Here is a 13,637-nt window from a genome sequence, read left to right as displayed (position 1 = left end):
CCACCATTCCACATACTGGTGTATTAATCTTATCACAACGATGAGCATTAAAATCCCCAAACCAGATTATATTACAGGGTTTAGTAATTTTTTTCTGCAAATTGTCAATATCTCTTTCTAAGGGAACCAATACTGCTACTTGATTACTTCCGAAACTGTTGTTATCAAAATTAATCAGGATGCTGTATTGGTCCATATAGTACTCTAATGAAATAATATAATGATATGGTGATGTATTTAAAAAGGATTTCACTTTTAAGGGGAAAGCATTGGAAAGTAGGGTCAGTAGATCACCCTTAGCATGACCAGCTGATGAGGAGTTTGAAAAGAACGATACCCATTCAGGTGTATTGGGTCAATTTCCCATGTCTTTTGTAAGCACACTATATCTTTGGATGTTAACAAAGACAACCATTCCATTTTAGACCTTTTTTTGGTTGTACCCAGCGATATTCCAAGAAATTACCTCAGCAAACCCTAAAATATTTTCTAGATGTGTCGATGTCTGGGACAAATTCGAACTGTCTATCTGCGTACTTAGTTAGGGTTGAGAAATTACAGAAGAGACAGTGAGCATAGAAAACCCGTTTTGGATTGCTATATCACCAGCACCAATAGCTGTTGGGCTCTGCTCATCCAGTCAGTCATATATGGGCATACCTTCCAGTGCAGCAAATCTATTACTAAGAGGTAGAGGTGAGACTGAGGGAGGAAGAGACTGGTTAAACGGAAGACGAAAGGGCTTCCGAACATTATGTGCTCTAAGAGGTAGCTGGGGTGAGAAATGAGGTTTATAAAAGAAACCCTTTGGAAGGGCACAAATTTCAGAGTAGAATGATGGAATACTTGGTAACATAGTTAATAAGTCACCCATTATATGATAGTTGTCAATATTTAGAATAATGCAATCACCTTTGATAGTCTTGGGAGCGCTTACTACCCAATTAACCCTTCTAGCCATAATGATATGTTTATACACATTAGAGTTTTCGCCTATACAGTTAGAAAGCCAAAGCTGATCTTTATGGATTAACTGCTCCATAGATTCTAATAGATTTGCTTTCAGTTCTGGTACATTTTCTAGGACTATGAAATACGGGCAGGCCACTGGCGGAAGATCTAACCTACCTTTGGAATTCTCAGCCTCTGCTAAGTACTGAGGAACCCCCCTTCCCGAGCAAGAAGCTGGAGCTCCACCCTCTAAGAGGGTAGAGTTTATAGACGGTTTAACATAGGGGGTGGCCGTTCATAGTCCCATTAGATCCTTGAGGTTCACCATGTGACCTAGTGCAACCAGTATTATCTATGGTAGTTTGGGTCAGGATCTGATGATGGCTATTATGTGCAGTAGCTCTCAACTTTTTAGCTGATTCACGAATATAACCAGCAGATGACTAGACAACCCTGTTGCTTTTCGTAGGTCGCGACTTCCCATTTTATCAGTCACCACAGGATGCACCACAGGAGGCACCCTACCTGGCTGGAGAGTCAACCTCACATCATCTATTAGCTCACTAATATTTGGGGGGTTTGGTTCAATAAGTAAGAGGCCTCCAAGGAAGATAACGTTTCCTCTATTTGGGTTAGTTTATACAATATAGGGTTTAAAAGTACAGTCACCATAGTCTCTATTCTTTCCAACAGGTCAGAGTCATGAACATAGTAATTCCCCAGGTGGGGTTGATTAATAATATCCTTAGGCCTTGTAGCTCTCGTAGATCTTGATTGTAAGGGAAGTCCTGAATCCAATTCCTCATTCCCAGTGCTTTTCTCTGTAGAAAACCTTTTCAATGTTTTTTGCTTTAAAGGACCACCTGCCTTTCTCTTCCTAGTCCTTGGCTCTGGGTTGTTATTCTCCACGGGGAGAGACACTAACTGCTCCTGTGTGCCTTTACAATGTTCCAATGAGGATAAATTCGATGTTGGAGCTATAGCGGTACTGGACTCACTTATTGGTTGCCCAGAAATCGGGAGGTCAACGCCTAGGGCTCCTCCACCTAAGGAAGAATGTTTTTGAGCAATAAGTGAGTCCAAGGAAAGCCTTCTCTCAGTTAGCTCAATTTCATGAGCAAGGACAGATTTAGCCCTTGTTAGGAAGGCGTCCAGGGTCCAAGCAGGTCCACCCCCTTGCTTTTCCTTATAACCCCTCCTTTTGCTCATTTTAATCCTAAATAGGAAATTTCCAGTTATGGCATACAAAAACAATCAAAGCTAGTCAAAGGGTTGGGCCTCCAGTCGATAAAACGAGATCAACAGTACCTTTTGTCTCCTCTGACCTGGCAGACAGATGTAAGGGGCTAGGGCCAGCCTCCTCTGGGCTCAGACGGGCGTGGACGGGCCTGCCCTTGGCCCGGACTTTGCCCGGGCGCGGCCCGGGCACGCCCGCGCGCGTCCCACGCCGTGGGAGCCCTGGGCTGTATTTATGTGCCTCCGGGCGCGGGTAGATGATGGCAGCGCCTCCTGGTGCTAAGCCTTCTGGGAGGTGGAGTCCTCTCAACGGCCCCTTACAGGAAGAAAGTGCTGCTGCTCAACCCCGGTGGGAGAAAAGTGCGGCGTGCTTTGGCCTCCAACAAAAATAAAGTGCTGTGCGCATTAAGAGATTCCCGCGCTGCGGGAGCCCTGGGCTGTATTTATGTGCCTCTTGGTGCGGGTGGATGACTGCAGTGCCTCTTGGCACTGAGCCTTCTGGGAGGTGGAGTCCTCTCCACGGCCCCTTGCAGGAAGAAAGTGCTGTGTGTTCAACCCCGGCGGGAGAAAAGTGTGGCGTGCCTTGGCCTCCAACAAAAGTAAAGTACTGTGTGCATTAAGAGCTTCCCGCGCTGTTGGAGCCCTGGGCTGTATTTATGCGCCTCCGGGTGCGGGTGGATGACGGCAGCGCCTCCTGGCACTGAGCCTTCTGGGCGGTGGAGTCCTCTCCATGGCCCCTTGCAGGAAGAAAGTGCTGCGTGCTCAACCCCGGCAGGAGAAAAGTGCGGCGTGCCTTGGTTTCCAACAAAAGTAAAGTGCTGTGTGCATTAAGAGCCTTTTTGCAATTGCAAAACTTTGTAATTCACAAAACCAAAGAGTTTGCTTCCACAATTAGCTGTTTTCTATTTACTAAACAGATTTTGTGAGCCGTAAAAGTCTTTCAGATGCGCAAAATGGGTTTGTGATCCATTCTGAATCACAATTAGAACAGGGTGTACAGGGGAAATCCCCATTTAATTGTAAGCACAATGGTTTGTATTAATTGATTGAGATCCAACTGTAGTCATGGATCATTGATCAGTTATCAACACCACAAAGGAGGTAGTAAGCTCCTGGAAGTGGGTTGATGATTTCTCCATCCTGCCATGGCATGACAGTGACCATAATGCCCTGAATTTGATGCTGCGGCTACATAACTTTAACAACGCTATGGACAGTAGCACCCCTGTAGATAGCAATCTAATTCTCACCAGCATCAGAAGGAAAATCAGATGGGGGGGCACTAAAGCAGTCACGTGACAAGATGGCTGCTGTGTTCTCTCTGACTATTCAGCCCATTCAGGCAATGGGGGACATTGCCATGGCAATGAAAATTGTGCAGTCGATAGACATTAAACAGGTCCTGCATTCAGATCTAACAACTAGACTGACCAACATATTTAACCCCCATCACGTCCCTAAACAAAACAGGACTCCCAATTAACCTGGTACAATGACACATGCGGCAAGACTAAGAGAGCCCTATTAGATGCCATTAAAAACAATGACAGACCCCTCATCAAGCAAAAGAGGTGCTGTTATCATGAATCTATCAATCTAGCAAAGAAGAACTTGGAGACTGATAGATGGGATGCCATCAGCTCAGCCCTATCCAATAGAGACCTGAAGTCATTTTAGACATTAGTGCGCACAGAAGGCAACCTAGGCCAGTCTGCTATAGAGCCAAATATTGCCGCTGCCAGGTGGAAGTCCCACTTCCAAGCCCTCTACTCCATGAATGAAGCCAATGATATAAATGCTAGCAACCCCTTAGCAACCCTTGGGACATGCTCAGAAGAGGGTCACAAGATCTCCCTAGCTGAGGTCCTTAAAGCTATTAGGAAGCTCCCTTCTGGGAAATCTCCGGGCCTAGATATGATCCCTGGAGATCTATTTAGGGCCGAACCAGAAATTTGGGAACTCTACCTCTGGGCTGTCTTCAATGCCATCCTGCAAGGTATGGCGATTCCGGACACCTGGCTGGGGGCTGAAATATTTCCGGTTTTCAAAAAGGGCTCACCTCTCTTACCGCCCAACTATAGACCGATCAGTCACCCAGAAACTGTTTGCTGTTTGCTAGGATTCTCCTTGACCGCCTTCAGGCGTGGATGGATGAGTGTGAAATTTTGAGTCCCTACCAGGCAGGTTTCAGGAAAAACATCTCAACCATAGACCAAATTCTAAGGCTCCAGGTATTATACTGGAAGACGGTATCAATGGAGGGTGGTAGCCTCTATTTGATATTCATTGACCTGAAAACGGCCTTTGATTTGGTTCCCAGAGATAAACTTTGGGATGCTCACAAACACCTGGGAATCTCTTGACATTGATCATGAGATTACATGTGGGCAATTATGCCCAAGTGAGGTACAGCAAATTCAGGGAATTAACCCCTCGTTTACAAGTTGATAAAGGGGTAAGACAGGGATGCGTGCTTGCCCCAACCCTCTTTTACCTCTTTATTAATATCCTAGTTACCCATTTAAATGAGGTAGCGGACAACGATGCCCCCAAGTTGGCGCACAGCAAGGTGACAGCAATGACGTTTGCAGATGACACCTTGCTTCTTTCATAGTCACTTATGGGCATCCAAAGGTTTCTCGACAGTTTTGCAACTTTCTGTACTGCTAGAGGGCTGGAGATTAACACGCTAAAAACCAAATTCATGGTTTTTAATCCAGCCTATTCCTCCCGACCCAATCTCTCTTTAAATGGTACCTTACTAAAGAGTGTGACAGTTTTTGATTATCTTGGTGTCACACTGTCTGAAAAGTTTGACTGAGGGCCTCAAATAGCTAAAGCTAGCCTCAAACTTGCCCAGATGGTAGGGGGAGTATTACAAACCTACAGGAGCTCCTCTTGTAAAACAGCCGCCACGGTGGCCGAGATTTACAAAGTGCAAATAAGGAGTGCTGTAATATATGGGGCTGAGCTTTGGGGGCATTGGCCCCCCCTGGTGGCCTGACCAAAACTGAGCATAATTATATGAGACAGCTGCTGGGTCTTCCACCCAGCACTCCAATTATACCTTCACGCATGGATCTTGGCATTAGACCCATAGCGGAGGAGTTAGGCCTTCGCCCATTAACATTCTGGTGCAGATTGCGGGTGACCCCGGAACTTGCAGAATACCGGACAGAACTAAAGGAGATTCTGGGCTATCCAGGCTCAGGTAACTTCCCATGGTTCTCATACATCAGGGATACATGCTACAAGTTAGGATTGCCAAATCTATGGAGTAACCCGGAAGTAGCATCCCAGGCCATTTCACATCTCTTACTAGTCAGAGCACATAGATCGCTTAAATTAGCTGACATACAGGGGAATACTTTATTAGGACATTAACAGTCGACTTTTTAAACATCAAAGATGAGTACCACTTTGAACACTTTATGGATGTCATTCAACCTTTTTTGGCAAGGAAACTTTACTTTCAGTTTAAAATAGGGACTCTCCCTCTCTGTGCCTTTCCTTTACCAACAAATGGTCAAAAGCCTCCCCCCTGGGGTGTCCTGCATGTAACTGCCCCGACGAGACTGACATTTACGTTCTCTTTTTTTGTCCCGAGTACTAATCGGCCAGAAGACCCTGGTTAATTCCACTCTGCAGGAACCTGGGGTGTAGGCAGCATGTGGAGGCATACAGATTATTGCGAACAAACTCCCATGCACACATAGGGGCCTATTAGGATGGCGGTCAGAAAATCTCCCCGACCACCATGGTAGCGGGAAAAGACCGCCCACAAGGACCGCGGCATAACCGCCGGTCCAATTAGGATGCTCTGCAGTCGAAATCCGACCGCGGCGGTCGGATTCTGGTGATTAACATTGCGGTGGTTGCTGCTGCCAGCAGCACCGCCGCTGTGTGAAAAGGAGCATGTCATGCATGTCACTGCACATCAATAAAAAATGTTTTAAAAAAAATGCATGTCACTGCACTGCGTGGCAGGCACTGCATAGTGCCTGCCACCTGGTACAGGGACATGGTCCCCCCCCCAGTGCACCCACACCCCCCCCAACACATTGGGGGCCCGCAATGGCTGGCTACCGCCGGCATCATAATCATGCCGGCGGATCCTGGCCCTGCACCAGCATCATTGTAGCGGTCCAGTTCCACCCGCTAGGCATGCATGCGGACTGGTACCGGCAGAAAAGTGGCGGGCAGAGATTCTCACCGCCGCGGTCGTCACCGCCATGCTAATGGGACTGGCGGTTTTCAGGGTTGCGATCACGGACGGATGTCCCCTGCCAGTCCGGCGGTTGCCACCGCCAGCCCGACGGCAGCCATCCGCCCGCCATCCTAATAGACCCCTTAGTTTTTGTAGTTTCCCGCTTCTTGAACTCTATGTGGCACAACCGGAGGTCATTGCTAAAACCAGTTCTGCAAGTGTAAACCTTTCCTTAGACCCCTTTCTGTTATCTGTTATCTATTTTAGTCTTTTTAACCATCTAATTTATCTTTTATCATCTTTTAACCTGTCACATTTCAAAATCAATTATATTGAATATTGGAAATATGAAGACACCAACTTGATTTGGGGTAAATGCTGGCCGCTATCTAGCAGTGTTATATTAACATTGATTTTTCTTCATTTTGATGCATTCTATCAAAATTTTAACTGAGCTCTGTCCTCATTTTATTATTCTGTACTCCCCATTTTCTATGTATCTTATATATCATTGTTTCTTGTTCAATTTTTATGGTCTTAACCACCGAAATAAAGTTTGTTGAAATGGAAATGGATATTGGTTATTCAAAATACCTTAAAAGTGACTAATACCTACCTCTCAAGCCATTCTTAGAGTTTTGGGGTCTGCAATAGTCTGAAATTGTCACACTTGGGGGAATGCAATGCTTAGTAGTTGTGCTGGTACTGTCATTGGCAATGCTGGCAGGGGCAAGGAATGGTGCAAACTGCAGTGGCGTCCTGACAAAGGCCCCAGCACTTATTGTTTTGCAAATTAAGCAGTGGATTAGGGCTCGGTTAAGTTCATATTTTATTCAACTTCACTAAAATAAACAATACTTTATTAAAAGAGTTAGAATTAGCGGTGTATTCATATAAGATTATTTATTGAACTTACTTTCAATGAATTGAATGAAGTTAGTATTGGCTTTAACGTTTGATTAAAGGCATTTTAGGTTGAACTTACATTAAATTAAATAAAAATAATTGATGAGAGGAGTAAGGATTAGTATTATGCTTAGATAAATTTGATTTAGAATTGTGTGAACAGCAACTGTTAGGTTAAGTAAAGTGATATAAATAATGTTATATAACAAAGAATTAAGTAAATGTAAGGTCAAAGTAGTCAAGTCCAGGTAATGGTACAATATATATCAAAACTTACCTTGTTGATTTCATTGCAGTTGAGGTCATTTATTTGATGTGGAGTTAGGTTAAATTAGTACAACTGATTGTTCTTTCAATAACATACATTATTGAAACTCCAAGAATAAATGTTGTTGTATGGTATGTGCTATGTGGAGAGCCAAAAATGGTGAGCATTTAAGTGCTAAAGGTGAGCAAACATTTCCAAGCCTTTTGCATGTATTGATAAGAATGTCCTTCTAAATCCTAACCATAAAGTAATGAGATAGTTCAAGACTACTACGAGTCCTTGGGTATCAAAAGCCGAGCCCATGCAGGTAAGAGTGGTGGGGCGTGGGGGCCGGATGGGAGGGGATTTCGACAGACGATGATGAGGGAAAATTAACTAAATTGGTTTCTCCAACCTTGCGTGAATGCCCTTCTGGCAAAGCGCCTGGCCTGATTGCAGTTCCTATGGATAATTTGAAGTGTAATCATGACTTGTGGGCCCCTTTACTCACCAACATTTTCAACATCACTGGGAATCGTATTTCGAAATGTTGGGTATCATCAATTATTTTGCCCATATTTAAAAAATGGAATTGTTTACAACCAAGGTGCTACAAACCTATCTCTCTTATTTACTCCACTGTCAAAATTCTGGGTAGAGAAACTTTTAATAGGACCAGAGCTTAGATGAAGGATGATGACATAATTAACTCTTGTAATTATATGTTCTGTATGTAGCAATGCTGAAACATCCACTTGATTCTGGGCAAATATATTGTAGCTAAGCATTACCCCTTGCACCTGGCCTTCATGGACCTTTCTTGTGTGTTCAATCATTTTATATCTTGATCTAGAAGCCCCTTTGGAGCACTTTCTTGAGGACATACATGGAAACCTGGACACTAGTGTACGCTATGCACCTGAATGTGAATACTTCCCAGCATCCAAGTTGGAGCACGGAGTCCGTCAGGGTTGTGCCATGGCACCTAATCAGTGCACTATTTTTTATTAATAATTTAAACGAGCACTTGAGTCAGTGTAATTTGGATGCACCCAGAACAAAATCTATACCCATTTAAGCTCTACTGTATGCGTATGATGCAGTCTTGTTGGTGCAATCACTGAGGATCTTGGAAGAATTTAGAAATCATTTTTTTGAAATTGCAAATCATGATTTGTGGGCCACACAGTTCCACTCTGAGACCTTTTAGTATTATGGGTAACAACGTACAGAGAATATATAATTTTCCCTGTCAGGGGATAGGTTTCCTTCTATTCTTGGAGCAGATTTGTTTTAATATGAAGGCAAAAATGTAGGCAGTCTGTGGGTGCTCTATTCAACATCTCTTTGGTGATCAGAAGTAGTCCAATTTCCCCTGTGCTAGAAATGTATAAAAGACAATGTGTGACATTGGTATTGTATGGGTTTGGGAACATGCTAATACCCGCACCCTGCAAATGGAGGAGAATCGAGGACTTCATCATCTTTTTTGTCTTCCCTCCTCCTGCCCCAGCTATGTGTGTCACTAGGAATTGGGCTTCCCTTATTTGGAGGATGCAATTAAATTTTGTAACCCCCACCCTTTGACGGAAGGTATGGCTGAATACTCAAGCCAATCTTAACTGCCTAATCATTAGAGAGTGCCTAGATTTCAATAAAGGCCTTAATTTACCTTGGCTCTCATATGTCAATTGAGTTTTCGAAGATCTGGGGTTGCCTCACCTTTTCCATGACTCATCTGTTAACAGTAAAACTGACAAATGAAAGGTTAAATCTTTGTTTATGGATAAAAGGCATACAGAAAGGGTGCAGGAAGCATTGAAGAAGCATTCAGTAAGGGACACTCCAAAGCTCTCCCGGCTTGGAGCCCTACTTGATAAAAATAATTGGACATTGGGAATGGGCCTTGTTGACATGCTTAAGGTTAGGGGTCATACACTCTCAAATGTGCTCCCATTTGGGGTAATATTAAGGACTTCTATTTCTATCTGTCCCTGTGATGGGTATTTGAATCATTATTGCACTTTCTTTTCTTCTGCAGATTTTATAGTATTTCTTAAAAGTGCCTTTTAATAACTTTGTTGAAGCGGTGCAATTGTATTCAATACGTGCCTGCTCTTAGATTTCTACAGCTGTTAAATGAAGTTTGTTTTGCTGTAGTATCTTCTTTTAAATTGTCAATCAATTGTTTTTACTGTAAGCATTGCTTGTATATGCACCTATATGATTATTTATTTAAACCACATAAAGTATTGTCTATCTGTCTCCTCTTACATTTTTGAGTAACTTTACTACTTTGGGTTATTCACCATTTCCAAGTGTACAGCTTTTCAAAAGTGTGAACTTGCATCTCTTCACACCCCGAACAAGGGTGTGGAGCCTAATTTATGAGTTTAAAGTTACTACAGCTAAAAAGGAGCAGTAGTAAATCCAGCACTTCACATGGCTAACCACTGATGGGGCAACAAATAAAAAAAAAATATTTTGACTTCTTAAAAGTATACATGTTACATTTTAAAAATTAAATACATTTAAAAAAATAAATGTGTTTTAAAGGCTACATATTTTAGCAAACTTAATTAATAAATGTACATTTAATTTTTAGGAAAGAATTTAATGAGTTTCCATTATTTCAATATATAATATTTTGTACATTTTAATACACCATACATAAATACAAACATTTCAATGTAGGTTACATTTTTATTAAAGCTGTAAAAAAAATCAATTCAGTATATTTAAATTAATTTATTAATTATAGAAAAATAAGTTAATAGTTTAAAGTTACTACTAGAAACATTTCATAGGTATAGGGAAAAGTCCTAATGATTATTAAACTTTAAAAATGGAAATGTTTATATATATATACAAACGTTAATTATATATATATGTATTTTAATATTACAATGTAAATAAGTTACAGTCACTAACAATTTAACTTTAAAATGAAATTATTTTGAATATAATGTATTAAATGTAAATCATTTTTCTGAAGTTTGAATTACATTTGCGGATACTCCGCAGTGGAAACTGTGATCTTAGCACAGAAAAAGACAGGAGAGGTGGAGGTGGAACCTCGGATGTAGATTTGTATACAGCAAAACATCATATAAAATGCAATTTGTAAACAGACTCCAAAGAGTCAGGTGTTGCAAAAAGCCCAGAAAATCTGCGCAACAGTGGATGAGAAAAAATAACATACGAAACCCATCTTGAGGTTCTCCAACATTTACAATTTTAATGCATCACCTTCCTTTAGCCATATGATTATGTATGTTTATGGAGGATGGTGGCATTGGGAATCAAATCGATGCACCTATGTACTCCTTTAGAGAAGAAACACTGTCTGTAGGCTTCCGGTACATTGCTACTGCCATCGGTTTTCTCCAATGACAAACACATCAATGTCTGGGCATGAGGTATAATGACTGTTGGCAATATCTTAAAGCAAATATTATAGTCTACTGCATCCATGCTATGATTGGGTTATGTTAAAGGAGCCAGATGTTGTCCAGAAAGATGGAAAAAGGTGGATGATGAATGATGGCAAAAAGTGGCACAGGATCAACCGTCGTAGTTTATTCCACTTGTAAAAGGAAGTGTGCTTTCCAAAAGTTAGACAAAGACCCTTGTTCAGAGCCTGACTCTGCTCTGCATTCAAGGAGGAAGTGTTGCTTTAATCTAAATGCAGGTAACTGCGAATAAAATGTGATTTTTTCCATAGTATAAGCACAAATTTATTTTACAGTGATGGCCCTTTTCCTCAAAAGTAAATGTATGTCTTAGGTTTCCCAACAAATATGCGTTCCCCTCAAGATATAAGCTGGGATTTCTGAGGGAATAAGTACTAAGGGTCTCCTGGGAGACTATTGTCTTTTGGTGTGAAGGAACCATTGTAGGGTGTCAATTTATCAATATTAATCTTTTTGAGCTGTCAAGTTAAGTCAAGTCAAGTCAGAGGCACTTTTATAGCGCAAAACATATCACTCCGAAGAGTCTCATGGCGTATGTGGAAAATACATCTTGAATAACCATCATGGATAGAGCATCCTTCAATTCGTCCCATAGTCCCTGATAAAATGCAGGGCCAGCAGCTTCCATCTGTGTGGCCTCAGAATGTAGATTTTGAAAGTGACTTATATGTGCAATTGGATCTTTGAATCACTGTTGGAGGTTTAGCAAACATTTGTATTCTACCTGTGTTGTCTGCTGTTTTCCAAAACCAGAATGAACTCTGAAAGTGCTGTGCTGGGACAGTGAAGGGCTGTTATTCAGAATCAAATGAGTCGTCCACAACCCCATGCTACTTGTCCTTTGAAACCAAAAACAAAAAGTGAATACAAATATTGAGCATATTTTATGCAGAAGTGCCATGATAAAGGATACTGGATAGGCAGAAACTTGGCTTTCTTGCAGTTCACTTGTAATATCAAAAACCGTAAAGTTGTTGTCATGTTTCCTAATCGGTGGGGTAATTAATTTAGCTGTATAGAACACGTTATATAATTCTGTTGACTAATAAATACTTTCTTGCATCTATTTTGTTGTTCACAGGAATAAACACCTTTACTGTATGTCAAGGCATCTTCAGAAGTATCATTTCACTGTTCATAATGTGGTTTCTATTCCTGAATATATAAACTACACTACCGATGAAGTCAACCTGCATGGTGCTTCTGACAGCAAGTCTAAACAAAAAAATGAATTTCAACAATCATTCGTCCTAGGTGCTTGAAAACACAGAACAAATCTAAGCTGCTGTTTGCCATTCACTAATTTATTAGAACGTGTAGACCTGTCATTCACATGTTTCCAAGTAAAATTCAACAAAAAATAGCAAACCTTTATCATGTCAACAATATTATATACATTGTAGGGAATAGGGCACAAGGCACTGCAGGGGACAATTAAACAGATAAATTACCACTTCAAAATAACAAATGGATGAAATGTTTTGCATTCTTGCAAGCTGATACTTTCGCTTAACGGATATTTATTTGGCAAATTCTTAGCTGGGTTTGATTATTTTTCCAGTAGAACTTAGAACAACTTGAGATAAAAAAACATAATTACAATAGTATTGTTCCATATGTCTACTGATGACTTACTTCAAGGAATGAGTTCAGAAATTGGAATTCAGATTTTTCCAATACAACCTCAACCTTTTATGTATGAAATGTAATTCTAATTAATACAGCAGCCCTGCAATTGATTGGTAACTTCTCAAGTGTTTCTTTTTTTAAATAAGTGCGATGTCTCCTGTTTAGTAAATTTTACCGATTTCTTAAGTTATGCAATTTATTTCATTCACATAAGACTTATTTGTATGGAGTATCTACAATACTTCCAAAATGATTTAGCAGTCTTTTTTTTTGATTGTCATGGAGTGAATGTATGGATTTTTGTCCTAACCTGCAGATCCACATTGCACAATTTGAAAATAAAATTACAGAATAAAATTTATTGAAAGAGAAATTAAATGGTTTATGTCTTTATGTGTTTATTTTAACATTCGGTGTAGTATGCAACAATATAATCCTGTGTAACTTGCTTTAAAGGGTGAGGGACAATGGGTACCATGGGATACAGAAGTTCATACTTAAATATGAATTATCTAAACCTGACAGCCTTGAAGATTGCTTGAAGTGATGTACGAAGAACAGATGCATATGTAATTAGGTTAGCACTATATATTTGTAGTTCCAGGGATATAATTTCCTGAATCCGTTTTATTTTTTCGCCTGTCATTCAAATTGCATACATAGTTTGCATTGCAGCTAGTGGTTTTGCAGTTTATAGCCTACTGCAGTTTCATTGTCTTGATTAACAAATATATCACTTGGTTTTCAATGCTGATGCATTTTTAATGCTGGATAAACATTTATCCCCTATATATTTGAATTGTACTCTTTAACTGTAGGATAATGGTTCTAATGGTTCCAGGACATGCATGGGAATCTGTCACAGTTGTAGATTCCCTGGGCTGGGTCTGGAGTTCTATGGGAATTTCATCTTACTTCCAGGTCCAGTCCTTTATGCATGTGTACATGTAGTAAGTGTATAATTACATGCTTAAATATGACACACAAG

At 40.9% G+C, this 13,637-nt stretch overlaps 1 protein-coding gene across 2 annotated transcripts in view; it reads left to right on the top strand.

Moving 5' to 3' along the window:
• LOC146772947 (SLAM family member 7-like) overlaps positions 1–13,024 on the top strand; it is an 86,923-nt gene extending 73,899 nt beyond the window's left edge. For both annotated transcript variants that reach the window (XM_085638255.1, XM_085638254.1), the window contains exon 4: positions 12,102–13,024. In XM_085638255.1, coding sequence (XP_085494381.1) covers positions 12,102–12,187 — 86 coding nt within the window. In that variant the 3' untranslated portion in view covers positions 12,188–13,024. The remainder of the gene's footprint in view (positions 1–12,101) is intronic.
• Positions 13,025–13,637: the final 613 nt, after the last annotated feature.

This window comes from Triturus cristatus, chromosome 12, assembly GCF_964204655.1.
Source record: "Triturus cristatus chromosome 12, aTriCri1.1, whole genome shotgun sequence".
NCBI classification, from domain to species: domain Eukaryota; kingdom Metazoa; phylum Chordata; class Amphibia; order Caudata; family Salamandridae; genus Triturus; species Triturus cristatus.
Note: the sequence above shows the minus strand (reverse complement) of the source record. Positions and strands in the feature narration are given on the sequence as shown.